This window comes from Carcharhinus amblyrhynchos, unplaced genomic scaffold, assembly GCF_965287045.1.
Source record: "Carcharhinus amblyrhynchos unplaced genomic scaffold, sCarAmb.v2.hapA scaffold_48, whole genome shotgun sequence".
Classification (NCBI taxonomy): domain Eukaryota; kingdom Metazoa; phylum Chordata; class Chondrichthyes; order Carcharhiniformes; family Carcharhinidae; genus Carcharhinus; species Carcharhinus amblyrhynchos.
The window spans coordinates 2,697,542-2,708,316 of NW_027649789.1; the positions used below are offsets into that span (position 1 = coordinate 2,697,542).

General features: G+C 45.8%; 1 protein-coding gene across 1 annotated transcript; it reads left to right on the forward strand.

Moving 5' to 3' along the window:
* Positions 1–245: 245 nt before the first annotated feature.
* On the forward strand, positions 246–3,283 carry LOC145337427 (putative G-protein coupled receptor 139). The gene is made up of 2 exons (XM_080182198.1): positions 246–330; positions 2,095–3,283. The coding sequence occupies exons 1-2, from the start codon at positions 246–248 to the stop codon at positions 3,006–3,008; spliced, it is 999 nt and encodes a 332-aa protein (XP_080038324.1). The 3' UTR covers positions 3,009–3,283.
* Positions 3,284–10,775: the final 7,492 nt, after the last annotated feature.

Sequence of the window (10,775 nt, forward strand, 5' to 3'; positions counted from 1 at the left end):
TTTGGGATCGCACTCATTAAAAGTGCAGGGGATTTCATCCAATTTCAAACTATTGATCTGTAACTCAAGAGTTGCTGAGTTGGTTTGAAGAAAAACTGACCTGAAAGGAATGTGGCCTGTTATTGGGTTGCTTCTTGTGTGATGTAATGTCTAAGCTGAACGATTTACTGATATTATTGAGCATTTTGCTTGTATGGTGCCAGAATTACTAACAGCGTATGTTTCAATAATAGAGGCGATTTATGATGAAGGGAGCGAATGATGAGCTGTGCAAACTGATCCTGAGTGAATCCAATTCTTATGTCTTATTTAAACACATGGAGTGTTATGGTAAAGTTATATAAGGCATTGGTGTGGCCTAATTTAGAGTATTGTGTACAGTTTTGGTCACCTAGTTACAGGAAGGATGGAAATAAGGTTGAAAGAGTGCAGAGAAGGTTCACAAGGATGTTGCCAGGACTTGAGAAGCTGAGTTACAGAGAGAGATTGAACAGGTTAGGACTTTATTCCCTGGAGCGTAGAAGAATGAGGGGAGGTTTGATAGAGGTGTATAAGATTTTGATGGGTATAGATAGAGTGAATGCAAGCAGGCTTTTTCCACTGAGGCTCAGGGAGAAACAGAAACAGATGGCATGGGTTAAGGGTGAAAGGAGAAAAGTTGAAAGGGAATATTGGCGGGGGGGGGGAACTTCTTCTCGCAGAGAGTGGTGGGAGTGTGGAATGAGCTGCTGGATAAAGTGGTAAAGGCGGAGTCACTTTAACATTTAAGAAAAAAAACTTGGACAGGTTCATCGATGAGAGGGGTGTGGAGGGATATGGTCCAAGTGCAGATCAGTGGGACTAGGCAAAAAAAGGTTCAGCACAGACAAGAAGGGCCAAAAGGCCTGTTTCTGAGCTGTAATTTTCTATGGTTCTATGGAATTTGTTCCTGTAAAAGTGCAGATGCTGAGCGGGAGAGTAGGTGCTGAGTGCCAATCTGTCTCTGATCAGGAATCTGTTGATGCAGCGAGCTCTGACACCAGTGGCTTTCTTGATCCTGAGGGCTTCTGATTCCATACAGACTTGTAATTCCGTTCAGTGGGATTGATGCTAAGGGGGTTCTGAGTGTGTGTCATTAATCCAGTAGGGAGTGTGCAAGGCAGTTACTGATCCCAGGTGGAGGTCTGATCCTGTGAGAAATCGGATTCATCAAGATTTATTAGCTCATTGGATCCAAAGCTGGAGAGTAACACTCCTTTCAATGCATTGGAACTAATCTTGAGCCGTGTAGCCAAAACCGACAGGCATGTTTAGATCCGTGTATATTCTGATCCTCACTGGGATCAATCATACAGAATGTTGGCACCCACCATCTGCCTGATGCTGTGGGTGAAGCTTTTGATAAACGGATCCCACAGATTATTCAGAATGTTTAAATCTCCCTGTGTCATTGGCCCAGTAGAGAATATATCACCGAGGATCCTGTTTTCGTTTCCACCTCTATCTAGTTAAGGATCCGACCACTGATACTGATGATTACAAAGTTTAATTGCAATAGTAATCCTGCTGGGGAGTCAATGGTGTGAAACTACCCTCTGTGGGATTATGACTGAATGCCTCTCAGTCAGAATCCCTCCCAATAGTTATCTGTGTGGATTACAGTAATAGTGATGTGTGTTCCAAATCCATCCATCGTCTAATCCCAGTAACTCAAATAGGATTGGATAACCGGGTGTTCGGATGAATGATGTTTCTGATTGTGTGACTTGGTGTCTTCATGTAAGACAAGGTCATTGGTAAAAATGTGACCTTCCGGCGTTAGATCGGTCAATTGGCTTTAGTCAGAGATCCAATATTTTCAAAAAGATTAAGTCGTTGAGTTGCCACACGGGAGTGACTGTGTGTGTGATGCTGAAAACAAATCCCTTAAATTGGCAGTTGAACTAACTGTAAATGTATTTGTTTCACGTACAGAGTTTGTAGATTTTTGAACTCTGAGGATGCCAATTCCCCACCCTTTTGCTGTGACAAATCTTTTCCATTATGCATAAGTCAAATAATAAGAACATGTAATTCGTAATTGGGTATATTTTCCCGTCTGTTCTTTTTTTACAGTGAATTTAATCGGAATTCTGACCCTGTCCCGGAGACAGTGCGGCCTCTCATTCTGCACTACTTGTTACCTCATCGCCATGGGAGTGGCGGATCTGCTGGTCATTATCATTGTCATCATACTGAACTACATCAATCATTATTATTTTCCTGTGAGTTTTCTGTACATCATCCCTGTGTGTTCTTCCCATGCTGTTTTAATGGGTGCAGTGAGGGACTGTTCTGTCTGGTTCACGATCGCACTCTCATTTGATCGGTTTGTGGCAATTTGTTGCCAGAACCTGAAGACAAAGTATTGCACTGGGAAAACTGCAGCTGCCATTTTAACAACAACAAGCATTTTACTCTTCTTAAAAAACGTTCCCTTCTACTTTACAAATAAACCTGTATTTATATTCCAAAACGTGCCCTGGGGCTGCCAACCAATGGTACGCACGTTTTATGACCCTCGATGGGTTGGGTTTCAATGGTTTGATCACGTCATGAATCCATTGCTGCCATTTGTTTTAATTCTGCTGATCAACACTCTGACAGTCAGATACATATTACGAAGCAGTCAAGTCCGTAAGGGACTGAGGACTCAATTTAACAGAGAAAATAACAAAGACCCAGAGATTGAAAACAGAAGGAAGTCTATAATTTTACTCTTCGCCATATATGGCGCCTTCATACTGTTGTGGTCAATCAATGTCATACAATTTGTATATGTTAAAGTTATAGGAATATTTTCCCTTAGCAATGTTGTATATGTATTAGAAGGTGTTGGAAATATGCTGCTCAATTTAAATTGCTGCACCAACACTTTTATTTACATGGTCACTCAACCCAAGTTCAGAGAACAAATCAAGTTTGCATTGAAAAATCCAATCACATCAATTGCAGCGAGACTCAGGTCATCCCGGAGTTTGTGTTACTGAATGACAGCGGCTCAGTGAATCAGGAAGCTTCATTTCACCTCCACCACCCCCTTAAACCAGTCAAGTGATGATCCCAGCAGGAAACATTCACCCTGGACACTCCTTCACTCCCCAGCCTCAGGTTAAAGGCTCCCGAAAGAATGATTGTGGAATCCCTTTTGGAATCTGTCAGGAAATGTTTTACTGGACAGGAGGGGAACTTTCCCTGAAGAGTTTGTCTGCGATGAGAACTGACTGACAAAGTGATTCAAATCATTAATATTGAATTTTCTTGCCGGTTTACCATTCTCACTGCCCTGAAAACCATCATCTGCCTGTGAAATTATATCACCCTGTGAATGGAAAACACCCGAAAATATTGAACAAGCAGCTCAATCCCCTCAATTTCCCAGTGGTGGGGAGACGGAATTTTTGAATAACGGTAATAAATTAAATAAGAGGAAAAAACATCTGAACTTTACCGGAGCTGCCTCTCGCTGTCTGGGATTGTCCCCAATGGCAGTGAATCCACAGCGAGTCGCTGCTTCATCACAATCTGCCCGGCTCCACCCACACTGCCTGTCAATCACTCTGCTGGAGCCGCTTCCTGTTGGCTGTCTTCATTTGACAGACAGCAGAATGGACCAATGGAGACTGAGACTGCGGTGAGGTCCCGCCCACTCCGTCCCCGGCTCGCGGTCAGGTGGCGCGGCCGTTAAACGGTTTCTGCGCGCGGGCTGGAGAAGAGCGTCTGACGTCCAGGGCGGCCCGCTGGCAGCACGTGACCGGGAGCTGACCAATCAGCGAGGCGGAAATCAGACGCCGGCCCGAGTGCGCCTGCGCAGACATCACTCCGGGACGGTGTGCGCAGGCGCGGTGTCGTTGGTCGGTGCGGGGATTTGTGAATAACGGTAAGGAATTAACGGCCCAGAAAAAGGTTCAACATTCAGCTTCAGGATTAAAATGGTGATTTACTGTGTAAATACAGCGTGTCTCTGTATAATATTAACAGAGCCGGGGGGATGGTCAGTTACACTGTGAGGCGGCACGGTGGGGGCTCAGTGGTTGGTGCTGCGCTCTCACAGCGTCAGGGAGGCCCCGGCTTCAATTGGCGGCCTTGGGCTCAGTGTCTGTTATGCATGCTCGAGGTCTCAACATCACCGCACGCTGCCCTCGAAGCGGCTGCGGGGCTGACGAGACGGTCGCACACCTCCTTGTGGAATGTGCCTTTGCAAAGAAGGTCTGGAGCGAGATGCAGTGGTATTTGTCGAGGTTCGTCCCGAGCAGCTCGGTGACGCAGGACTCTGTGCTCTACGGGCTGTTTCCGGGAACGCACACCGAGACAAATATCAACTGCTGCTGGAAGGTCATCAACTCGGTGAAGGACGCACTTTGGTCCGCCCGAAACTTGCTGATCTTCCAGCTGAAAGAACTGTCCTCGACCGAGTGTTGCAGACTGGCACATTCCAAGGTCCAGGACTACGTGCTGAGGGACGGGCTGAAGCGTGGGGCAGCCGCCGCAAAGGCACAATGGGGAAAGGCCACACTCTAAGGCCTTTTAACGGAGGCAGACCGAGGGCCCAGGAACTGCAGAATACCCTCGACCTGCGTATCTGTGTGCCAATCTGAGCACTAACGGCACACAGAAATCTATTGAGGCATGTATATATTTTTAAGAACTGAAATGTAATTGTTGTAATTAGTACGAATATGTAAATATTTGAGACATGCATATAGTTTTTTTTTTAAGTATTGAAATGTAGACACTGTAATTTGGACAGATCTGCAAACATGTTTTGATTTCGCATTGTCTTGCTACTCAAAGCCCTGTACAATGTAATAGATTACTTGAGATTTTTATGAATAAAGTATATTTTTGGAAAAAAAAAAGTCTGTGTGGAGTCTGTACATTGTCCCCGTGTCTGCGGGGGGAGCCTTTCCTCACACTCTCCAAACATCAGCAGCATAGGGAGACTGGGCAGGATCAGGGGGATAGGATCTGTCTGGATGGACTGAATGGCCTCCTCCTGCCCTGCAGGAACTGGATATTTCATAGAAAGATCTGTTATTACAATCTAGTCCTTGTTTGTGTAAACACTGTGCTGCACCATCTCAGTCACTACAATCAAGCACTTGTATGAATAAACACAGCACCAGATTTTTCCCCATTATTTCAGTCTGGGCCCTGCTCCGGTTTCTTCCCGCAGTCCAAAGATGTGTGGGTTAGGTTCATTGGCCATGTTAAAAATCACCCCTTAGTGTCCTGAGATGTGCAGGATAGAGGGATTAGTGGGTAAATGTGTAGGGATAAGGGGGTAGGGCCTGGGTGGGATTGCGGTCGGTGCAGACTCGATGGGCCGAATGGCCTCTTTCTGTGCTGTAGGGTTTCGATGATTCTCTGATATTGGAGGGGGAGGGATTGTTATGGGAGATGAAAAGGCCCCAATGTGTCATATGGTCTCAATCTGATGTCCCTCTGCCTCAGAATGATTCAATACTCGGCTCGGAGTGTGTACATCACCAGAATCAAACACACGCCGCTGTTCTTTACATCCAACTCTGTAGCTGGGCCTGGTGTCCCCTTCACCACATCAGGGTGTGGGGGCTGAGTTTGGATCTCTCCATCACATTGGGACTCACCGGCAATGTCCAATTTCAGGAGAACTTTGTTCCAATGATGTTTAACCTTGGACTGCACCCGTTGTTTTAATGTAGACCTGGTCACTGACCATCACTGAGATTGACCTGAACATGTCAGTAAATGTCCCACTGTTTTACAAATAAACATTGGGACATTTGCAGCGTCTCTGCCTCTGGTTTGTGCCTCTGTTGGTTCGGCCCATCACCAAATGTGAAGAGTGTTAAATGGACAGTTTAATGGGATTGGATAAACATTTGGAGTTACAAAAGTGTTGCCAGGGGAGACGGCCCGCCGCCATCTTGCCATTGCCAGGGGAGACAGCCCTCCGCCATCTTGCCATTGCCAGGGGAGACGGCCCTCCGCCATCTTGCCGTTGCCAGGGGAGATGGCCCTCCGCCATCTTGCCGTTGCCAGGGGCTTGAATGGCAGGTAGATGTTAATTTTTTTTAAATGTTGATGATTTTTATTCCTTATCCGCTCCCGGCAGAATTTCTGTTCCTGCTCGATTCAGGAAGGTCGCTTCTTGTTTTTTAATTTTTTTAATCCTGATCTGTGCGGCGCAGTCTGGGAGAACACAGCGCGCAGGCGCGGTCCCTCCCCGGCCTCTGGATATAAATATGGATTTGATTTAATTTTGATTCGGATCCTGGCGGGGTTTCCGGCTCGGAATTTCTCTCACTTTCCCCATTGCTCAACACTCACATCTTCCTTTTTATTTAAAAACAAACGGCGGGGGAGGGGGAGGGGCCTCACCGTGACGTCACGGCAACATGGCGGAGGCCCCGCCCCTCCTCAGGCCCCGGATGTTCCGCCAACGACAAGCATCTGGGCCAGAGGCGGCAGGAGGCGACACTGGGAGGAGCAGCGCCAGCCAGGAGGGTTACAGTGGTTCCTGGTGGCCGGGAGGGGAAACAGCAGCAGCACAGTCTCTGCCCAAAGTCTTCTGTAGTTCAGCTGATGATGTGGATATGCCAGCGTTGGACTGGAGTAAACACAGTAAAAAGTCTTCTTGAAGAAGAGGGAAACTCCTCGAAAGCTAGTGAGTTTACTATCAAATAAATTGGTTGGACTGAAACCTGGTGTTGTCAGGCTTTTTACCCAGTTCAGCTGCTCAGAGGCACTGAGAACCTCTTCAACTGTAAACTGCAGCTTCTCAAATTCTCCATCCATCCACCTCACCCTCCCTGCGCCCACCTCACCCTCCCTGCGCCCACCTCACCCTCCCTGCGCCCACCTCACCCTCCCTCTATCCACCTCACCCTCCCTCTATCCACCTCACCCTCCCTCTATCCACCTCACCCTCCTTCCCTCTCTCCATCCATCCCTCTCCTACAACAAGAACCATTCATTCAGCACGACATCTTCCCACTCATTCCCCCAGTCTGTATTCCAGCCTTTATCAAATCCACTCTGCTCCCAGATACTTTACACCATCAGATATTACAATTCAAACATTGTCATCTCTCCAATTTAATATTTGTCCAAGGCCATCACAGACAGACTCAGGAAATTTGACATGCTCCCTGTGACTCTCAGCAACTTTTACAAGTGCACCATGGAAAGCATTCTTTCTGATTGTCTCACAGTTTGGCGCGGCTCAGCCTCTACGTCTGAGGTTCCGTTACAACCGATTCAGGAACAGTTTGTTCCCAGCTGAAGTCAACTTTTTGAATGGATCTGTCTTGCAATAGTACTCTGTAGTGCATTGCTACACCCAAACTGTGACTGTAACACTACATTTTGCACTCTCTCCTTCTCTATGAATGTCATGCTCTGCTTGTCTAGTGCGTAAGAAACAATACTTTACAATGAATGTTAATATATGTGACAATAATAAATCGAATCAAAAGATAAATCAGTTAAAACCCCAGCAGATGAGAAAGCAACTGGAAGTTGCATCTGAATCTCCTGTTGTTAGGTCAACCATGACAGACCAATCTGGGACATTGACATGGAATAAATGACTTTATCAGCTGAGTTTTATTGTTAACCTCAAGGTCTTTGCCACATTTAGAAATTAAAATATTTTGTGCCACCAAAACCAGGGTTGTACTGCTGAAGCTTTATAAGGCTCTGGTCAGACTACCTTTGGATTATTGTGAGCAAATTTGGGCCTGTATTAAAGAAAGAATGTGCTGTCCCTGGAGAAGATCCAGAAGAGGTTCACAAGAATGATCCCGGGAATGAAAACCTGGAGATTGGAGGAGCGTTTGAGGACTCTGGGTCTGTACTCGGAGTTTAGAAAGATGAGGGGATCCTCATTGAAACCTACAGAATACTGAAAGACCTGGATAGAATGGAATTGAGGAAGGTGCTTCCATTTGTAGGAGAGACTATGATCCGAGGGCACAGCCTCAGAATAAAAGGACGACCGTTTTGCACCGAGATGAGGAGGACTTTCTTCAGCCAGAGGGTGGTGAATCTGTGGAATTCATTGCCATAGAAGGCTGTGCATGGCCAGTTCATTGAGTGTATTTAAGACAGGGATAGATACGTTCCTGATTGGTAAGGGGATCAAATGGTATGGGAGAAAGACAGGAGAATGGGATTGAGAAACTTATCAGCCATGATTAAATGGCGGAATGGACTCGATGAGCAGAATAGCTGAATTCTGCTCCTGTATCTTATGGTCTTTTCAGTTTCATGCTCACTGTTAGTTACAGTATTTATACTAGTCCCCCACTCTTTATTAGCTTGTGTACATATTAGTTTCAGCATTCCAATGGTTCCCAATTAGAATTTAACGAATTAACTAACTAGCATTTGATTTCAAATACCTACAGTGATACAGATGATAAAATTAGGAATATCCATTACAATTATAGAGCAGCAACATTAACCCTTTCTCTTTCAAAACTTAATAACATAGATCATGTCACATACTGAGCTGTGTTCAGTTCAAACTAGCACAGACCAGACAACACAATAAAGTTAGTTTAAATTGAAATAATAGATGATATGAATAGTTTGTTCTGAAGAAATGATACTAATTTGAAAGTGATTGAATCAGGGAAATTCTTCAAAGACTATGAATTAATGTGATGTTTTTAATGGTATAGAATATCTCTCCACTTTTCAGCGCTGACATCTGCAACTGCAGATGGATGAAAAACAACAATCTGACAAACCCCAGGACTGAGATTTCTGATCTCTTATAGAGTGAAGGGATATGAGGAGCAGCTGGGAAAGTGGATTAGACACAGGAGAGCAATAAGAACATAAGAAATAGGAGCAGGAGTAGGCCATCTAGCCCTTCGAGCCTGCCCCGCCATTCAATAAGATCATGGCTGATCTGAAGTGGATCAGTTCCACTTTCCCGCTGTCTCCCAGTAACCCTTAATTCCCTTGTCTATCAGAAACCTATCTACCCGTGACTTAAATATATTCAGCGAGGTAGCCTCCACCACTTCAACGGGCAGAGAATTCCAGAGATTCATCACCCTTTGAGTGAAGAAGTTCCTCCTCAACTCCGATCTAAACTGCCCCCCCCACCCCCCACCTGTTATCTTGAGGCTGTGCCCTCTAGTCCTGCTATCCTTTCTAAGCGGGAAGAATCTCTTATCTCTCTTACAACCACGATTGTGTTCAATACTGAGCAGGGGCAAGGGGCCATGGAGTCTACAACTGGAACTATTCCTGATGCTTTTCAATTAAAAGCCAGACATTTTCCAACTGTTACAAATTACCACTTAAAGTTCACTGCCTGGCAGACAGGAAAAATAAGATATTACTGTCCATGGAGAAGTAGTCAGGGTCAAAGTGACAGTCAACTTCACACATTTAGCCAATTAGGAATGGCTGGAATAGAAAAGAGACAGATCTTACAAAGGAGCATGGACAGTCTTAAAAACCATCAGCTTCTCTGAGTCTGTAATCACCAGCTTCTCCATTTCCCAAAATAAAAATGAAGAAAGTATCTGCCTGTTACTCTCCACTTATTCAATTGCAGCTCCCAGCTTCACTTTCAATTGAAATCCTTCATGATAATTTGTGGTGCAATTTGAAAGGGAGCCCAAAAACAGAGAGACTTGGGAAAACGAGCAGATTTTTAAAAAGCTGGGAATAATTCCAAGTGCTGAATTTGCGTAAAAACTGGAGGAATTCTCGCTGGGGCTTATTTTAGTGGGATTTTCAAACCTCCCATACTCTGCGCACTGCAGGATGCACTCGCGTGAATCTCCTTAAAAATCCAGGGTGGACCCTAACCCAGCTGGAGAGGCCGGTGGCACAGCACTGAGAGGGCCCCTGTGCAGGCACTGATTTGTCAGAGCAGAGACTGGCACTGGCGCAATAGTCCACACTGCCAGCCTCCCGATTGCTGTCCAGCCCCATGATCCCACGCACACATTGCTGACCGTGCCACCTCCCAGCCCTCCCCCCGTGCGCTGTAATCTCTGGTCTCACAGACACGTCTGGGTCAGCCATGACCTCTTTCTACCCACCCCCCCAACCCCACTTCACCAGCCCGAAGGGGGACTAGGGAGAGGTTGAGGGGGAGATGCTTGCAGGCCCAAAGTTTCAGTCCCAGGTCGGCTATGCAGATGGTCATCAGTATAATTTATACAGCTCCGCACTGATTTCTGGCATAAAGTTGACTGTGCCAAAAATCTGGCCAGGGATACAGGGAGGCCATGGCACCCAGTGGGAAGCCTGTCACACAGCCTTTGCTTGCGTCTCTTGGCTCACTGCACTGCTAGTGGACTGGGGGAATCGCCCCCCCTGGACTACAAAAGGTGAGAGGTTTTGTTTATCATTCACCAGTTCAGCCTCAGCTACAGCAATACATCCAATTTGAGGTCTCTGGAAAGAATGTAAAGCAGCATTACCAGCACAGGAGCAAGAATCAGGATCTTTACCAAATGAATGAAAAGGTTCATGAAGGTGACTCATCGCCACCTTATCGACAATTAGGGATCAGCAACAAATGCCAGTGATGTCCCGATTCCATTGACAGAGAATAAAAATTTCAGTTGTTTTTAGACCATGGAGAAACTGGCACTATCCTCCAAGGGCAAAGAATAAAGAGAGTCTGAACAGGGGGGGTTCAAAATGAGGAGGTTTTGATAATGAGAAGTGTTTCCACTGGCAGAAGGGTCAGAACCAGATAAGGACAGATTTATTGTGATCTGTAATTGGCAAAGAAGTCA

What these genes read in the sequence shown, in the direction of transcription:
- LOC145337427 (XM_080182198.1), top strand. Translation starts at nt 246, where the DNA reads ATGAAGGGAGCGAATGATGAGCTGTGCAAACTGATCCTGAGTGAATCC. An exon ending in TAAACACATGGAGTGTTATG is followed by an intron (nt 331 to 2,094) that starts GTAAAGTTATAT and finishes CTTTTTTTACAG; the next exon opens with TGAATTTAATCGGAATTCTG.